Source organism: Portunus trituberculatus, chromosome 37, assembly GCF_017591435.1.
Source record: "Portunus trituberculatus isolate SZX2019 chromosome 37, ASM1759143v1, whole genome shotgun sequence".
Lineage (NCBI taxonomy): Eukaryota > Metazoa > Arthropoda > Malacostraca > Decapoda > Portunidae > Portunus > Portunus trituberculatus.
In genome coordinates this window covers 18,989,896-19,005,479 of record NC_059291.1, presented here as the reverse complement: position 1 = coordinate 19,005,479, position 15,584 = coordinate 18,989,896, and the positions used below count along the sequence as shown (strand labels likewise).

The following is a 15,584-nucleotide window of genomic DNA, read 5'->3' as shown; positions in this document are numbered from 1 at the left end:
CAACACAGACAGCCTCAACAAGAGCAACAGCAACAGCAAGAGCAGCGGCAGCAGGAGGAACAGCAGCGGCATGACCTGAGGGACAGCCTCGAGCACCACAGGAGAGTTGCCGCCTTGACAGAGCTCCACAAGGCACAAGTGCAGCGCGTACCCCACCTGACGGTCTTAGGGGCAACTTGGAGGAGACACGAGGTTGGCACGAGGACGGTGTCGGCCAATGACCTCCTCCTGGAAGTCCCTAGGTCCCATAGCTCTACTCACCAGCGTGCCTTTACATCAGCAGCGGTGGTGTGGTGGAACGAGCTCACTACAGATGTGGATGTGAGGGGCCTGTCCACACAGCAAATTAAGGTAGCAGCCCATAGGTGGCTGCGTCTACACCCTCCTTAATGTCAATTTTGTACATAATGCTTTGACTAAGATGTACATAGTATTTTTAAGTATTCATCTAATATTATCTATTAAAATTAAGCTTAGTTATTACTACATTACAATTTGTTTATAATGTAAGTGTAAGGGCAGTAGCTTTAAGATAGCTCACCTACGGCAAGGATGAGCTTTAGCATTGGCATACTTAATTGTCCCATGCAATATACATAACCACCTGTTTAAATAAAAAAAAAAAAAAAAAAAAGAGAGAGAGAACTTACTTGTTTGTATTTACCTGTCTGTAGTGTGCAAGGAAGAAATTTTTGGCATTCTTAGTCTAATGGATATTAATCCCTTGAGTACCATGATGCATTTCCATATTTATTCTGGTTACTATTTGGTGAATTTATACAGCCTCAGAAACTCATGTGTGGGATTAGAATAGTGAAGACTGTGGCCATTAATCTTTTTTTTTTTTTTCTGACCTCCAAAGACCCTTCCTAATGTCAATAAAATGGTCTAATCGCACACAAAAGTCAAGGTAAAACTGTGTCCTAGTATTGAAGGGTTTAAGTGTATTAATCTCTCTCTCTCTCTCTCTCTCTCTCTCTCTCTCTCTCTCTCTCTCTCTCTCTCTCTCTCTCTCTCTCTCTCTCTCTCTCTCTCTCTCTCTCTCTCTCTCCTCGTCTGACCACCTCTCTCTCTCTCTCTCTCTCTCTCACTCCTCGTCTGACCACCTCTCTCTCTCTCTCTCTCTCTCTCTCTCTCTCTCGTCTGACCACCGTGGTGATCAGACAGGTGCTTGGCTGTGCTGCTCTGCTCATACTGGTGGTAGTACCATTTGTCTTGGAGGGACTACTGCTGCTACGTCAGGGCTTCGGGTCATGGAGTACTCGGGCCCTGCTACGTATTCCATGGTTGAGGGCAACCTACGGCTGAGCGAGGATGAGGACGAGGGCGGGGGACCTGTAGTGCCTGCTGGCTGTGGAACAGGGCAGTTACTTTCGCCGGCTGTTCGTCACTCCCACCCATCTTCACCTGTCGTTGCCGCCGCCTCCAAGCGTTGCATGCCTGACCTGGACTCTAGTGGAGAGGACTTCCACCATGCCTCGAAGTCTTCTCGCGTCTATGAGGACGTTGATTGTGTGGAGCGAGATGGCAGTGCCTTCCCGCCAATGTTACCAACCCGTCCAACCCCCAGTGTCTCACCTGCTACTGCCTTGTTAGAACGACCACAGCCCTCCTCCTCTCACCTCCCTGCTTTTGCGCCACGGCTTGAGTATGTTAAGCTTATGTTCCAGGATAACCCGGGAGTGGATATCAAGCTGCGATGGCTGGCAGAGGTGAATCGGGTGTTTGGTCTTGATCGCACCTTGGCAGGAGGTCAAAATGTCTGCGGTCACCTCACGTTTCGTTAACATCTCTAGGAAGCGTCCAGACATTGTCCAGAGGGTGATGGCTGGTGAGTTTTTGGCGCTACCACTGGTGGAGCAAGATTCTCCGGAAAGGCCACGTAAGTTCCCGAGCTACCTCATCACTCGCTACCCTGTGGAGGTCAACCCGTCCCTCAGTAAGGAGCTACCAGGAGTCTACAGTGCCCGACGATTTTACCAGAACGGTAAGCCACTAAACCGTATCATTGTTACATGGAGTCTCCTGGAGCAACCACCACAGACCTTTGACTTCAGCTTTCTCCCATCGTTGCCGTCTTCCGAGATACGTAGGCTGCTCAATGATTCTCCTACATGCTACAGGTGTTGGGGGATAGGGCACATCTCCCGTTACTGCTCGGCGGAGGAGAAGTGTGCTTGGTGCTCTGGACCACATGACTCGCGTTCCTGCCGTTACCGATGGTCACATCAGCCCCATGCGAGTGATGCCGCCGCTACCCCTCCATCTGATGACGTCACCTCTAACTGGCGCTGCCCTCGCTGCCTCAAGCAGGGAGTCAGTGTTTGGCACGGCTGTTCGAGACGACCAACTTCTGCCTCTCATCAGCTAGTGACGCCTCCATCCCTACCACCGAAGTCTTCTGCTTCCATTTCATCATCTCCTTCCCTACAGGTGTTGGCTCTACGGCAGGCTGTTAATGACCTGAAGACCCGCTGTGCCTCCCTCGAGTCGCGTCTGGATGCCATTGAGGCTACACTGCACAATCTTGTTGTTGGTCACGCCTCTACAGAGGCGACACTGGATTTCCTAGTAGAGTCTCATCAAACTATACTCTCCACGCTCTCGTCCTTCACTCAACGGTTTGACGACTTCGCTGCTCGCTTGGGTGAGTTGAATGGGCCTCCTCCTTCTCGTGTTGCTGCTCGGATTAAATCTTCCTCCTCAAGTTGCCGTTCTCCAAAGCGAAATGTTCGATAGTCGGGCTCCTTTGCTCATTCTCTCTTGGAATGCGTGTGGTGTGACCACCTTCGACAAGCTGGCAGCCCTTCAGGCTTATGTGCTACGTTACCATTCCCAAGTTGTCTTTATACAGGAAGCTTTCATTGGCCATCGTGACCATCCAGACGCTCCTCCTCTACCAGGATACGTGTCTTACGTACACAGGGTACGGCACGGTCTACTTACTTACATGCATTCATCTCTTCCACACAAGCTCCTTCGATGCTCCACTGATGACAACACTACTTTTCAGCTCTTTGAAGTGACTAGAGGGACTGGTTCACTTCATCTCTGTAATGTATATTGCCTCCCACTTGGACTTTCTCCAGCAGCTCTCCCTCCTCCTGCAGTCCGGGGTATGGTCTACATGGGGGACTTTAATGCACGTCATCCAGAGATGAGCGATATTTCTCCGACCTCGAATCGGAATGGACGCCTCCTCCTTCAGTTTATCAAGTCTACTCACCTCACTCGCTGGGTCACTGGTGGGGCTACACATTCTCGTGGAGGGACACTAGACCATATTCTCACATCAGGTTTGGTAGCAGCACACGTTACCTGTTCCTCCGTCCCTGCCTTGTTTTCTGATCATGTAGCACTCAGCTTCAGGTATTCACTTCCAGTACAATCTACTCCAACCCATCATCGGCTGCGCATCTCAATTCCCCCCAAGTATTGCTCCACTTACGTTGCCTACATGTCCGCCTGTCTCACGAAATTCAACCTTCAGTCACCAGCTTCCCTTTACTCCTCTTTGGTTACATTAACGCACGACTTCTTTACCCGTTATGTTTCCAGGCCTCATATTAAGCGTTCCTGTGGCTCTATCACCTGGACCATTGATGACCGCATTCTCCTGGCTGAGAGGACAGCAGTGGAGGAAGGGCGCCGCTTTCAACTGGATCCGACTACGGATAACCTACGCAGATATCAGTCTTCGAGAGATGCACTGGTGGCTCTTCAAGGGAGCGTGAGGACGGAGTCGTGGTACAAATTCACTGATCACATTAATCAAGGAACCAGTGTGGGTGCTATGTGGCGGCTTATTAATAGAGTGGTCCGGCGGAAGCCTGCCAACGCTCTGCATCACAGTCCCGGTGAGTTTACTCAGGAGCTTCTTGATGCCTGGGCTCTACAATCCACTGTGGCTAGTCTACCTGATCACATCCAGGAAGCTCTCTCCGCTCAGGCTGATCGTCGTATTCTCCGTTTGATGGCAGCGCTGTTAGAAGTGGATGACGAGGATGGCGTTCCGATAACTCCAGAGGAGCTGCGTCGTGCTTTGGCTAGGGGTAAGGCGACTTCGCCAGGAGATGATGGGATCACATATTCTGTTCTCCGCTTACTTCTTAAGGTTCCTGGTAACCCTCTCCTTCGGCTATATAATTTGTGTCTTTCCCAAGGATATGTACCCCCAGCCTGGACTTCTAGTACTATTTTTCCTATCCCTAAGCCTGGCACAGATAAGTTTCGACCAGTTTCTCTCACGTCTTGTGTCTGCAAGGTTATGGAACGCATCCTTCTCTCTCGTCTTCTCTTCCGGCTGGAAGCAAAGCTCTCCCCTCGTCTGTTCGGCTTTATGACACGTCGGAGTACGCACCACTGCCTTGTTGAGCTTTATTCCCGCCTGTCTTCCAGTAGTGTGGTTGCCTTCATCGATCTGCAGGGAGCGTTCGACGTTGCCAACAGGGAGATTATTTTGGATCAACTAGTGGAATTTGGAATTAAGGGGCGTCTTTTGAAATGGATCCGTGGATACCTTAGTAATAGGTCTTCCCGAAAAAGTGAAAACTACTAAAATAACACGTTTCTGTTATTTTTATTTTGGTTTCTCTATATTGGCTTGTTTTCATCAATTTTATCGTTATGAAGGAAAATAATGTAAAATGACTTCATTAAACAGTTTTCAATCGAGATATTTTTTTTTCATAAAACATCTTAAAATAAAAACACATGAATAAGACGTTTTAACAAATATAGTGTTTTGCGTGCATTTCTGAGTTTTGGTGCAAAAAACGCTGGATTACACCAAAATAATCCATTTTAACATATTTCAGATTCTTAAACAAAGTGTATTTTGGTAGACTTTTTGGTACAAAAAAAAGTGAAAACTACTAAAATAACACGTTTCTGTTATTTTATTTTGGTTTCTCTATATTGGCTTGTTTTCATCAATTTTATCGTTATGAAGGAAAAGAATGTAAAATGACTAATCACAGTTTTCAATCGAGATATTTTTTTTTCATAAAACATCTTAAAATAAAAACACATGCATAAGACGTTTTAACAAATATTGTGTTTTGCGTGCATTTCTGAGTTTTGGTGCAAAAAGGCTGGAATACGCCAAAATTACAAATTTTGACATATTTCAGTTCCTTTAAAAAATACTGTGTTTTGCCTTCATTTCTGTGTTTTGGTGGAAAAAAATAGAAAAGTACTAAACTACTATTTTTATTTAGGTTTTTCTATATTGGCTTGTTTTCATTAATTTTATCTTTTTCAAGCAAAACAATGTAAACTGACTTGAATAAACAAAATTTTCAATGGAGATGTTTTTTTTTTATGAAACACCTTAAAACACATTAATAAAATGTTTCAACAAATATATAATTTTAAAGCAAAACAATGTTAATTGACTTAAATAAACAATATTTTCAATCGATATAGTTTTTTTCATAAAACTTCTTAAAACACATAAATTAGAAATTTTATCTACATTTTTGGATTGTGTGTCCTGGTTTCTCACAGTATGTACACCAGGGGAATTATATGCATTTGGCGAGAATCCGGTCGGCTTACCACCCGCGCCCCAAAACCTTCCCAAAGGAGGACCTAACATTAGATAGTGAACCACGACCTCTACTACCCAGGGATCCCATCAACAAAGCAAACGCATCAGCCACTTTAGCGGCAGACATAAGATCACTCTCTCCGTTCTTCCACATGCCTCAGAATATTAAAGGGTAACTTGTTCTTCCATTCTTCCAGGACCATTAGATTGAGCAACTCCGAAAAGGTGGTAATGTTAAGGGCGGCTAACCATTTCTTAAATTGTCTTAGTTTCTCACTAGCAAATTCAACATAGGTGTGAGACTCTGGTTTCACATACTTTCGAAACTGTTGTCTGTATCCATCAGAAGTGATAGAGTAGCGCCTAGAATGTTACCTTTGATCTCTTCATATTCTACCTCATCACTAAGGCCGTTGTATACCTATAAGCTTTTCCTACTAGCTTAGGGACAAGGAGAGACACCCACTGATCCTTGGGCCATTTATTCCTATTAGCAATGCTCTCAAAAGCGCGAAATGACCCGTCAACATCAGATTCATCAAAAGGGGGAACTAGCGGAGCAGCTGTAGCGGGATTAAAGCTTGCTAACTTTTTCTTTATATCTATTTCTTTCCCTCTAAACTTAGCGTCATTTCGTAGAGTTAACTCCTGAATTTCTAACTCTTTCTCCTGCCTCTTAAGTTGTAACTGAAATTCTCTCTTCCTTTTCTGCCTGTGGTTGCATTTGTTTTTCCTGTAGTTGCATTTGTTTTTCATGCATCTGGTATTCTAGTTTAAGCTTCTCAATTTCCCATTGACTTATCCTACTCTTATCCTGTTCTTCCTGGGGACTGTGTATTATAGTCCTCGTAGAGGCTGACATGGGAGTTAACTCTTCTATGGCATTTCCTAGCAACTGACCTTCTTGCACTAGATGTTCAACAACTACATTCTTAATGACCTCTTTAGTCATCTGAGACGTGATGGGAACATCAAAATGTTTAGCGATGGTCTTCCATTGGTCCTTCTTGATATTAGCACCTTTAAGTTGTTCCAGAGAAGGGTCGGCACAAAAATCTTCAACGTTAAACTGAGCGGAAGCCATATTAAATAGATGTTAAACCACAAAAAAAAAAAAAAAATAAGCGAATTACTTAAGTGAGGAACTTGGCAGTGATAATAAAGGCAACCTTGGAAATTACCTAGATTATACTTAAGTAAACACTTATGAGTACAATCACTAATGAGGGGGTAAACTAGAGAATTATGGCATTAAGAGGGATCCGGATTACTCTAGTTACGAGACTTGAGAGTGAGGAGCGAATTGTACTGAGACTTGTTATTGATAAGGAGGCGGATTAGTCTGAGAGACTAGTTAAATTGGCCGATTCTAATTAGCGAGAAAAATGATCCGCGAAGTGAGGGGATTGAGGGTTCGCATGAACATATGATGATCCCAACACTTGGATAACACTTATTACACACCTGCCTATGTGCAAAAATAGAGATAAGTGCTGTCGGTGAACACGCCTTTCTACCTGGTTTCCTGCTCTACCACTGCTATGCGATACCAATGAAAGTCACGAAGCACGTTTAACCCAAAAGGAGCCACATCATCGCACAAAGGTAAATTTAAACCACACGCAGAGTAAGTCACAGAAAAAAACATCAAAGTCACAACAGCACAGAAACACACACACACACACAAAAAAAACATAATAATGTAATCACAGAAAAAGTCACTGGAAAAATGGAACACTGAACATGAGTTATAATAGTCCTGTCACGGTCGCCAATTGTTACGTTCACCGGTTAAACTGGTAAGATTGGCATCTGAGAGCCGGTGAACAATAACAATAAAAAATAAAAAACACTGCAGGTTCAACTGGTGAGGAAATGCAAAGGGGCACTTTAAAAAGCTATTTTAATAACCCATAATAATATTGACACACAGATATAACATGAAACATGAAACACAGATATATAACATGAAACACAGGAAAATGATATACACATATACATATAACACAGTAATAAATACAACAGTAAAGAACCCAACTTAATACCTAACAATAATCCTAATCCTATATAGAGGCAATGTGGAAAACACGGGACGAGGTGAAGTGATACTTATGCGGTGTCGCAGTGGTGAAATGCTGGGTGGTTGATCCCACGGTAGACCCAAGAGGCGTTGTGTTCACAGGTTGAGGCCTGGACCTCAACTTGCTTTCTAGAAAGCCAGAGCTGGCTCAACACTTCCGGTTGAGTCGAATGGGGCCGCGTGAATCCAACTTCGGGACAGTAGCGGGGCTTCATGAAACGGTGACGTGGAAGGTGAGGCGGAGAGGTGGCGAACGAGGTAACAAGCGGAGGAGGTGATGGTAGTGGAGTATGTTACGGGCGGGCCGTAACACCACCAAAACACAGAAATGCAGGCAAAACACATGATTACACATTATATGCTTTAAGGAACTGAAATATCTCAGAAATGGATTACTTTTGTGTTTTCCAACATTTTATGCACCAAAACTCAGAAATGTAGGCAAAACGCAATATTTGTTAAAATATCTTATTTATGGAAAAAAAAAGTCTCGATTGAAAATCTTGTATATTTAATTCATTTAAATGGCTATTCTTTAAAACGATAAAATTGATGAAAAGAAGCTAATATAGAGAAACCAAAGTAAAAATAACAAAAAACGTTAGTTTAGTAGTTTTCAGCTTTTTTCACCAACACAGAATATTCAGGCAAAATGCATAATTACACACTATATATTTGTATTAATGATCGGAAATATGTCAAACACGGGTTATTTTATTGTTTTCCAGCATCTTATGCATTAAAACTTAAAAATGAAAGTAAACTACTTTATTTGTTAAAATGTCTTATTTATGTGATTTTAAGGTGTTTATGGAAAAAAACTATTTCGTTTAAAATTTTGTATTTTTATTTTAATTCATTTTACATTATTATGCTTCAAAACGATAAAATTGATGAAAACATAGTAATATAGAGAAACGAAAGTAAAAGTAACAAAAACGTGTTATTTAGTAGTTTTCAGCATTTTTGAACCAAAACACAGAAGTGCAGGAAAAACGGATGATTACACACTATATGTTTTAATGAAATGAAATATGTCAAAAATGGGTTAATTTGAAGTTTTCCAGACTTTTAAGCACCAAAACCAAGAAATGTAGGCAAAATACAATATTTACTAAAACGTCTAATATATGTGTTTATAAGGTGTTTCATGCAAAAAAAAAAAACTAATCTTGATTGAAAATGTTGTATTTTCATTTCATTTTACATTGTTCTGCTTCAAAACGATATAACTGATGAAAACTTGCCATTATAGAGAAACCAAAGAAAATGTAAGAAAAACGTGTTATTTTAGTAGTTTTCAGCTTTTTTACACCAAAACACACAAATGCAGGCAAAACGCATAATTACACATTATATGGTTTAAGGAACTGAAATATCTCAGAAATGGGTTACTTTGGTATTTTCCAGCATTTTATGCACCAAAACTCAGAAATGTAGGCAAAACACAATATTTGTTAAAACATCTTATTTATGTATTTTTAAGGTGTTTTATGGAAAAAAAACTATTTTCATTGAAATTTTTTATATATTTGTCATTTTACATTGTTATTCTTCAAAACAAAAAAATTGATGAAAACAAGCTAATATAGAGAAACCAAAGTAAGAGTAACAAAAACGTGTTATTTTAGTATTTTTCTGCTTTTTCCACCAAAACGAAGAAAGCCTGGCAAAACTCATGATTACACGCTATATGTATAGTTCCTTTAAAAATACTGTGTTTTGCCTTCATTTCTGTGTTTTGGTGGAAAAAATAGAAAAGTACTAAACTACTATTTTTATTTAGGTTTTTCTATATTGGCTTGTTTTCATTAATTTTATCTTTTTCAAGCAAAACAATGTAAACTGACTTGAATAAACAAAATTTTCAATGGAGATGTTTTTTTTTTATGAAACACCTTAAAACACATTAATAAAATGTTTCAACAAATATATAATTTTAAAGCAAAACAATGTTAATTGACTTAAATAAACAATATTTTCAATCGATATAGTTTTTTTTTTCATAAAACTTCTTAAAAACACATAAATTAGAAATTTTATCTACATTTTTGGATTGTGTGTCCTGGTTTCTCACAATATGTACACCAGGGGGAATTATATGCATTTGGCGAGAATCCGGTCGGCTTACCACCCGCGCCCCCAAAACCTTTCCCAAAGGAGGACCTAACATTAGATAGTGAACCACGACTTCTACTACCCAGGGATCCCATCAACAAAGCAAACGCATCAGCCACTTTAGCGGCAGACATAAGATCACTCTCTCTCCGTTCTTCCACATGCCTCAGAATATTAAAGGGTAACTTGTTCTTCCATTCTTCCAGGACCATTTGATTGAGCAACTCCGAAAAGGTGGTAATGTTAAGGGCGGCTAACCATTTCTTAAATTGTCTTAGTTTCTCACTAGCAAATTCAACATAGGTGTGAGACTCTGGTTTCACATATTTTCGAAACTGTTGTCTGTATCCATCAAAAGTGATAGAGTAAGCGCCTAGAATGTTACCTTTGATTTCTTCATATTCTACCTCATCACTAAGGCCGTTGTATACCGTATAAGCTTTTCCTACTAGCTTAGGGACAAGGAGAGACACCCACTGATCCTTGGGCCATTTATTCCTATTAGCAATGCTCTCAAAAGCGCGAAATGACCCGTCAACATCAGATTCATCAAAAGGGGGAACTAGCGGAGCAGCTGTAGCGGGATTAAAGCTTGCTAACTTTTTCTTTATATCTATTTCTTTCCCTCTAAACTTAGCGTCATTTCGTAGAGTTAACTCCTGAATTTCTAACTCTTTCTCCTGCCTCTTAAGTTGTAACTGAAATTCTCTCTCTTCCTTTTCTGCCTGTGGTTGCATTTGTTTTTCCTGTAGTTGCATTTGTTTTCATGCATCTGGTATTCTAGTTTAAGCTTCTCAATTTCCCATTGACTTATCCTACTCTTATCCTGTTCTTCCTGGGGACTGTGTATTATAGTCCTCGTAGAGGCTAACATGGGAGTTAACTCTTCTATGGCATTTCCTAGCAACTGACCTTCTTGCACTAGATGTTCAACAACTACATTCTTAATGACCTCTTTAGTCATCTGAGACGTGATGGGAACATCAAAATGTTTAGCGATGGTCTTCCATTGGTCCTTCTTGATATTAGCACCTTTAAGTTGTTCCAGAGAAGGGTCGGCACAAAAATCTTCAACGTTAAACTGAGCGGAAGCCATATTAAATAGATGTTAAACCACAAAAAAAAAAAAAAAAAAAAAAAAAGATAAGCGAATTACTTAAGTGAGGAACTTGGCAGTAATAATAAAGGCAACCTTGGAAATTACCTAGATTATACTTAAGTAAACACTTATGAGTACAATCACTAATGAGCGGGGGTAAACTAGAGAATTATGGCATTAAGAGGGATCCGGATTACTCTAGTTACGAGACTTGAGAGTGAGGAGCGAATTGTACTGAGACTTGTTATTGATAAGGAGGCGGATTAGTCTGAGAGACTAGTTAAATTGGCCGATTCTAATTAGCGAGAAAAATGATCCGCGAAGTGAGGGGATTGAGGGTTCGCATGAACATATGATGATCCCAACACTTAGATAACACTTATTACACACCTGCCTATGTGCAAAAATAGAGATAAGTGCTGTCGGTGAACACGCCTTTCTACCTGGTTTCCTGCTCTACCACTGCTATGCGATACCAATGAAAGTCACGAAGCACGTTTAACCCAAAAGGAGCCACATCATCGCACAAAGGTAAATTTAAACCACACGCAGAGTAAGTCACAGAAAAAAAACACATCAAAGTCACAACAGCACAGAAACACACACACACACACAAAAAAAAAACATAATAATGTAATCACAGAAAAAAAGTCACTGGAAAAATGGAACACTGAACATGAGTTATAATAGTCCTGTCACGGTCGCCAATTGTTACGTTCACCGGTTAAACTGGTAAGATTGGCATCTGAGAGCCGGTGAACAATAACAATAAAAAAAATAAAAAAACACTGCAGGTTCAACTGGTGAGGAAATGCAAAGGGGGCACTTTAAAAAGCTATTTTAATAACCCATAATAATATTGACACACAGATATAACATGAAACATGAAACACAGATATATAACATGAAACACAGGAAAATGATATACACATATACATATAACACAGTAATAAATACAACAGTAAAGAACCCAACTTAATACCTAACAATAATCCTAATCCTATATAGAGGCAATGTGGAAAACACGGGACGAGGTGAAGTGATACTTATGCGGTGTCGCAGTGGTGAAATGCTGGGTGGTTGATCCCACGGTAGACCCAAGAGGCGTTGTGTTCACAGGTTGAGGCCTGGACCTCAACTTGCTTTCTAGAAAGCCAAGAGCTGGCTCAACACTTCCGGTTGAGTCGAATGGGGCCGCGTGAATCCAACTTCGGGACAGTAGCGGGCTTCATGAAACGGTGACGTGGAAGGTGAGGCGGAGAGGTGGCGAACGAGGTAACAAGCGGAGGAGGTGATGGTAGTGGAGTATGTTACGGGCGGGCCGTAACACCACCAAAACACAGAAATGCAGGCAAAACACATGATTACACATTATATGCTTTAAGGAACTGAAATATCTCAGAAATGGATTACTTTTGTGTTTTCCAACATTTTATGCATCAAAACTCAGAAATGTAGGCAAAACGCAATATTTGTTAAAATATCTTATTTATGTGTTTTTAAGGTGTTTAATGGAAAAAAAAAGTCTCGATTGAAAATCTTGTATATTTAATTCATTTAAATGGCTATTCTTTAAAACGATAAAATTGATGAAAAGAAGCTAATATAGAGAAACCAAAGTAAGAATAACAAAAAACGTTAGTTTAGTAGTTTTCAGCTTTTTTCACCAACACAGAATATTCAGGCAAAATGCATAATTACACACTATATATTTGTATTAATGATCGGAAATATGTCAAACACGGGTTATTTTATTGTTTTCCAGCATCTTATGCATTAAAACTTAAAAATGAAAGTAAACTACTTTATTTGTTAAAATGTCTTATTTATGTGATTTTAAGGTGTTTATGGAAAAAAACTATTTCGTTTAAAATTTTTGTATTTTTATTTTTAATTCATTTTACATTATTATGCTTCAAAACGATAAAATTGATGAAAACATAGTAATATAGAGAAACGAAAGTAAAAGTAACAAAACGTGTTATTTAGTAGTTTTCAGCATTTTTGAACCAAAACACAGAAGTGCAGGAAAAACGGATGATTACACACTATATGTTTTAATGAAATGAAATATGTCAAAAATGGGTTAATTTGAAGTTTTCCAGACTTTTAAGCACCAAAACCAAGAAATGTAGGCAAAATACAATATTTACTAAAACGTCTAATATATGTGTTTATAAGGTGTTTCATGCAAAAAAAAAAATAATCTTGATTGAAAATGTTGTATTTTCATTTCATTTTACATTGTTCTGCTTCAAAACGATATAACTGATGAAAACTTGCCATTATAGAAACCAAAGAAAATGTAAGAAAAACGTGTTATTTTAGTAGTTTTCAGCTTTTTTACACCAAAACACACAAATGCAGGCAAAACGCATAATTACACATTATATGGTTTAAGGAACTGAAATATCTCAGAAATGGGTTACTTTGGTATTTTCCAGCATTTTATGCACCAAAACTCAGAAATGTAGGCAAAACACAATATTTGTTAAAACATCTTATTTATGTATTTTTAAGGTGTTTTATGGAAAAAAAACTATTTTCATTGAAATTTTTTATATATTTGTCATTTTACATTGTTATTCTTCAAAACAAAAAAATTGATGAAAACAAGCTAATATAGAGAAACCAAAGTAAGAGTAACAAAAACGTGTTATTTTAGTATTTTTCTGCTTTTTTTCCACCAAAACGAAGAAAGCCTGGCAAAACTCATGATTACACGCTATATGTATTAATGAACTGAAATATATTAAACACGGGTTTTTTTGGTGTTTTCCAGCATTTTATGCACTAAGACTTAGAAATGAAAACTATTTCGATTGAAAATTTTTGTATATTTAAGTCATTTTACATTGTTATTCTTCAAAACTATGTAAGTGGTGAAAACAAGCTAATATAGAGAAACCAAAGTAAAAGTAACAAAATTATATTATTTTAATAGTTTTCAGCGTTTTTTGCACCAAAACACATAAGTGCAGGCAAAACGCATGATTACACACTATATGTTTTAATGAAATGAAATATGTCAAAAAAGGGTTATTTTGATGTTTTCCAGACTTTTATGCACCAAAACCAAGAAATGTAGGCAAAACGCTGTATTTTTTAAAACGTCTTATTTATGTGTTTTTAAGGTATTTTATTAAAAAAAAAATCTCGATTGAAAATGTATTTTCATTGTTCTGCCTCAAAACTATAAAACTGATAAAAACTTGCCATTATAGAGAAACCAGAGTAAATGTAAGAAAAACGTGTTATTTTAGTAGTATCCAGTTTCTTTCACCAAAACATACAAATGCAGGAAAAACGCATGATTGCACATTATATGTTTTAAGAAACTGAAATATCACAGAAATGGGGTATTTTGGTGTTTTGCAGCAATTTATGCACCAAAACTCAAAAATGTAGAAAAAAATATTTGTTAAAACATCTTATCTATGTGTTTTAAAGGTGTTTTATGGAAAAAACTATCTCGATTGAAAATTTCTGTATATTGAAGTCATTTTACATGGTTATTTTTGTATTTCAAATTCAATTTACACTGTTATGCTTTAAAACGATAAAATTGATGAAAACAAGCTAATATAAAGAAACCAATGTAAAAGTAACAAAAACGTGTTATATTAGTAGTGTTCAGATTTTCTTCCACCAAAACACAGAAATGCAGGGAAAACTCGTATGTTTTAATAAACTGAAATATATGAAACACGGGTTATTTTGGTGTTTTCCAGCATGTTATGCACCAAAACTCAGAAATGTAGACAAAACACAATATTTGTTGAAATATCTTATTTGTTTTTTGAAGGTGTTTCATGGGAAAAAACTATCTCGATTGAAATTTTTGTATTTCAATTCATTTTACATTGTTTTGCTTTAAAACGATAAAATTTATGAAAACATGCTAATATACAGAAGTTAAAGTAAAAGTAACAAAAACGTGTTATTTTAGTAGTTTTTAGCGTTTTTGCACCAAAACACATAAGTGCAGGCAAAACGCATGATTGTACACTATGTTTTAATGAACTAAAATATGTTAAATACGGGTTATTTTGTTGTTTTTGAGCACCAAAACTCAGAAATGTAGGCAAACCACTATATTTGTTAAAACATCTTATTTATGTGTTTTTAAGGTGTTTTATGGAAAAAAAAACTATCTCAATTGAAAATTTTGTATTTTGAAGTCATTTTACATGGTTTGTCTTCAAAACGACAAAATTGATGAAAACAAGCTAATATAGAGAAACCAAAACAAAGGTAACAAAAACATGTTATTTTAGTAGTTTTCAGCTTTTTTCCATCAAAACACAGAAAAGCAGACAATCGCATGATTACACACTATATGTATTAATGAACTGAAATACGTCAGACACGGGTTATTTTGGTGTTTTCCAGCATTTTATGCACCAAACTTAAAAATGTAAGTAAACCACTATATTTGTTAAAAAGTCTTATATATGTTTTTAAGGTGTTTATGGCAAAAAAAAAAAAAAAAAAAACTAACTCGATTGAAATTATTGTATATTCAATTCATTTTACATTGTTATGCTTGAAAATGACAAAATTGATGAAAACAAGCTAATATAGAGAAACCTAAGTAAAAGTAACAAAAACGTTTTATTTCAGTAGTTATAAGCGTTTTAGCACTAAAACACAGAAGTGCAGGCAAAACGCATGATTGCACACTATATATTCTAAAGAAATGAAATATGTCAAAAATGGGTTATTTTGGTGTTTTC

General features: G+C 38.1%; 1 protein-coding gene across 1 annotated transcript; it reads left to right on the top strand.

The window, feature by feature from the left end:
* Positions 1-1,563: 1,563 nt before the first annotated feature.
* LOC123514145 lies at positions 1,564-2,992 on the top strand. The gene has a single exon (XM_045271793.1). The coding sequence runs from the start codon at positions 1,759-1,761 to the stop codon at positions 2,737-2,739; it is 981 nt and encodes a 326-aa protein (XP_045127728.1). The 5' UTR covers positions 1,564-1,758; the 3' UTR covers positions 2,740-2,992.
* The last annotated feature ends 12,592 nt before the right edge of the window (positions 2,993-15,584 follow it).

Excerpts from the sequence above, each read along its gene's own strand:
- LOC123514145 (XM_045271793.1), top strand. The coding sequence starts at position 1,759 with ATGTCTGCGGTCACCTCACGTTTCGTTAACATCTCTAGGAAGCGTCCA.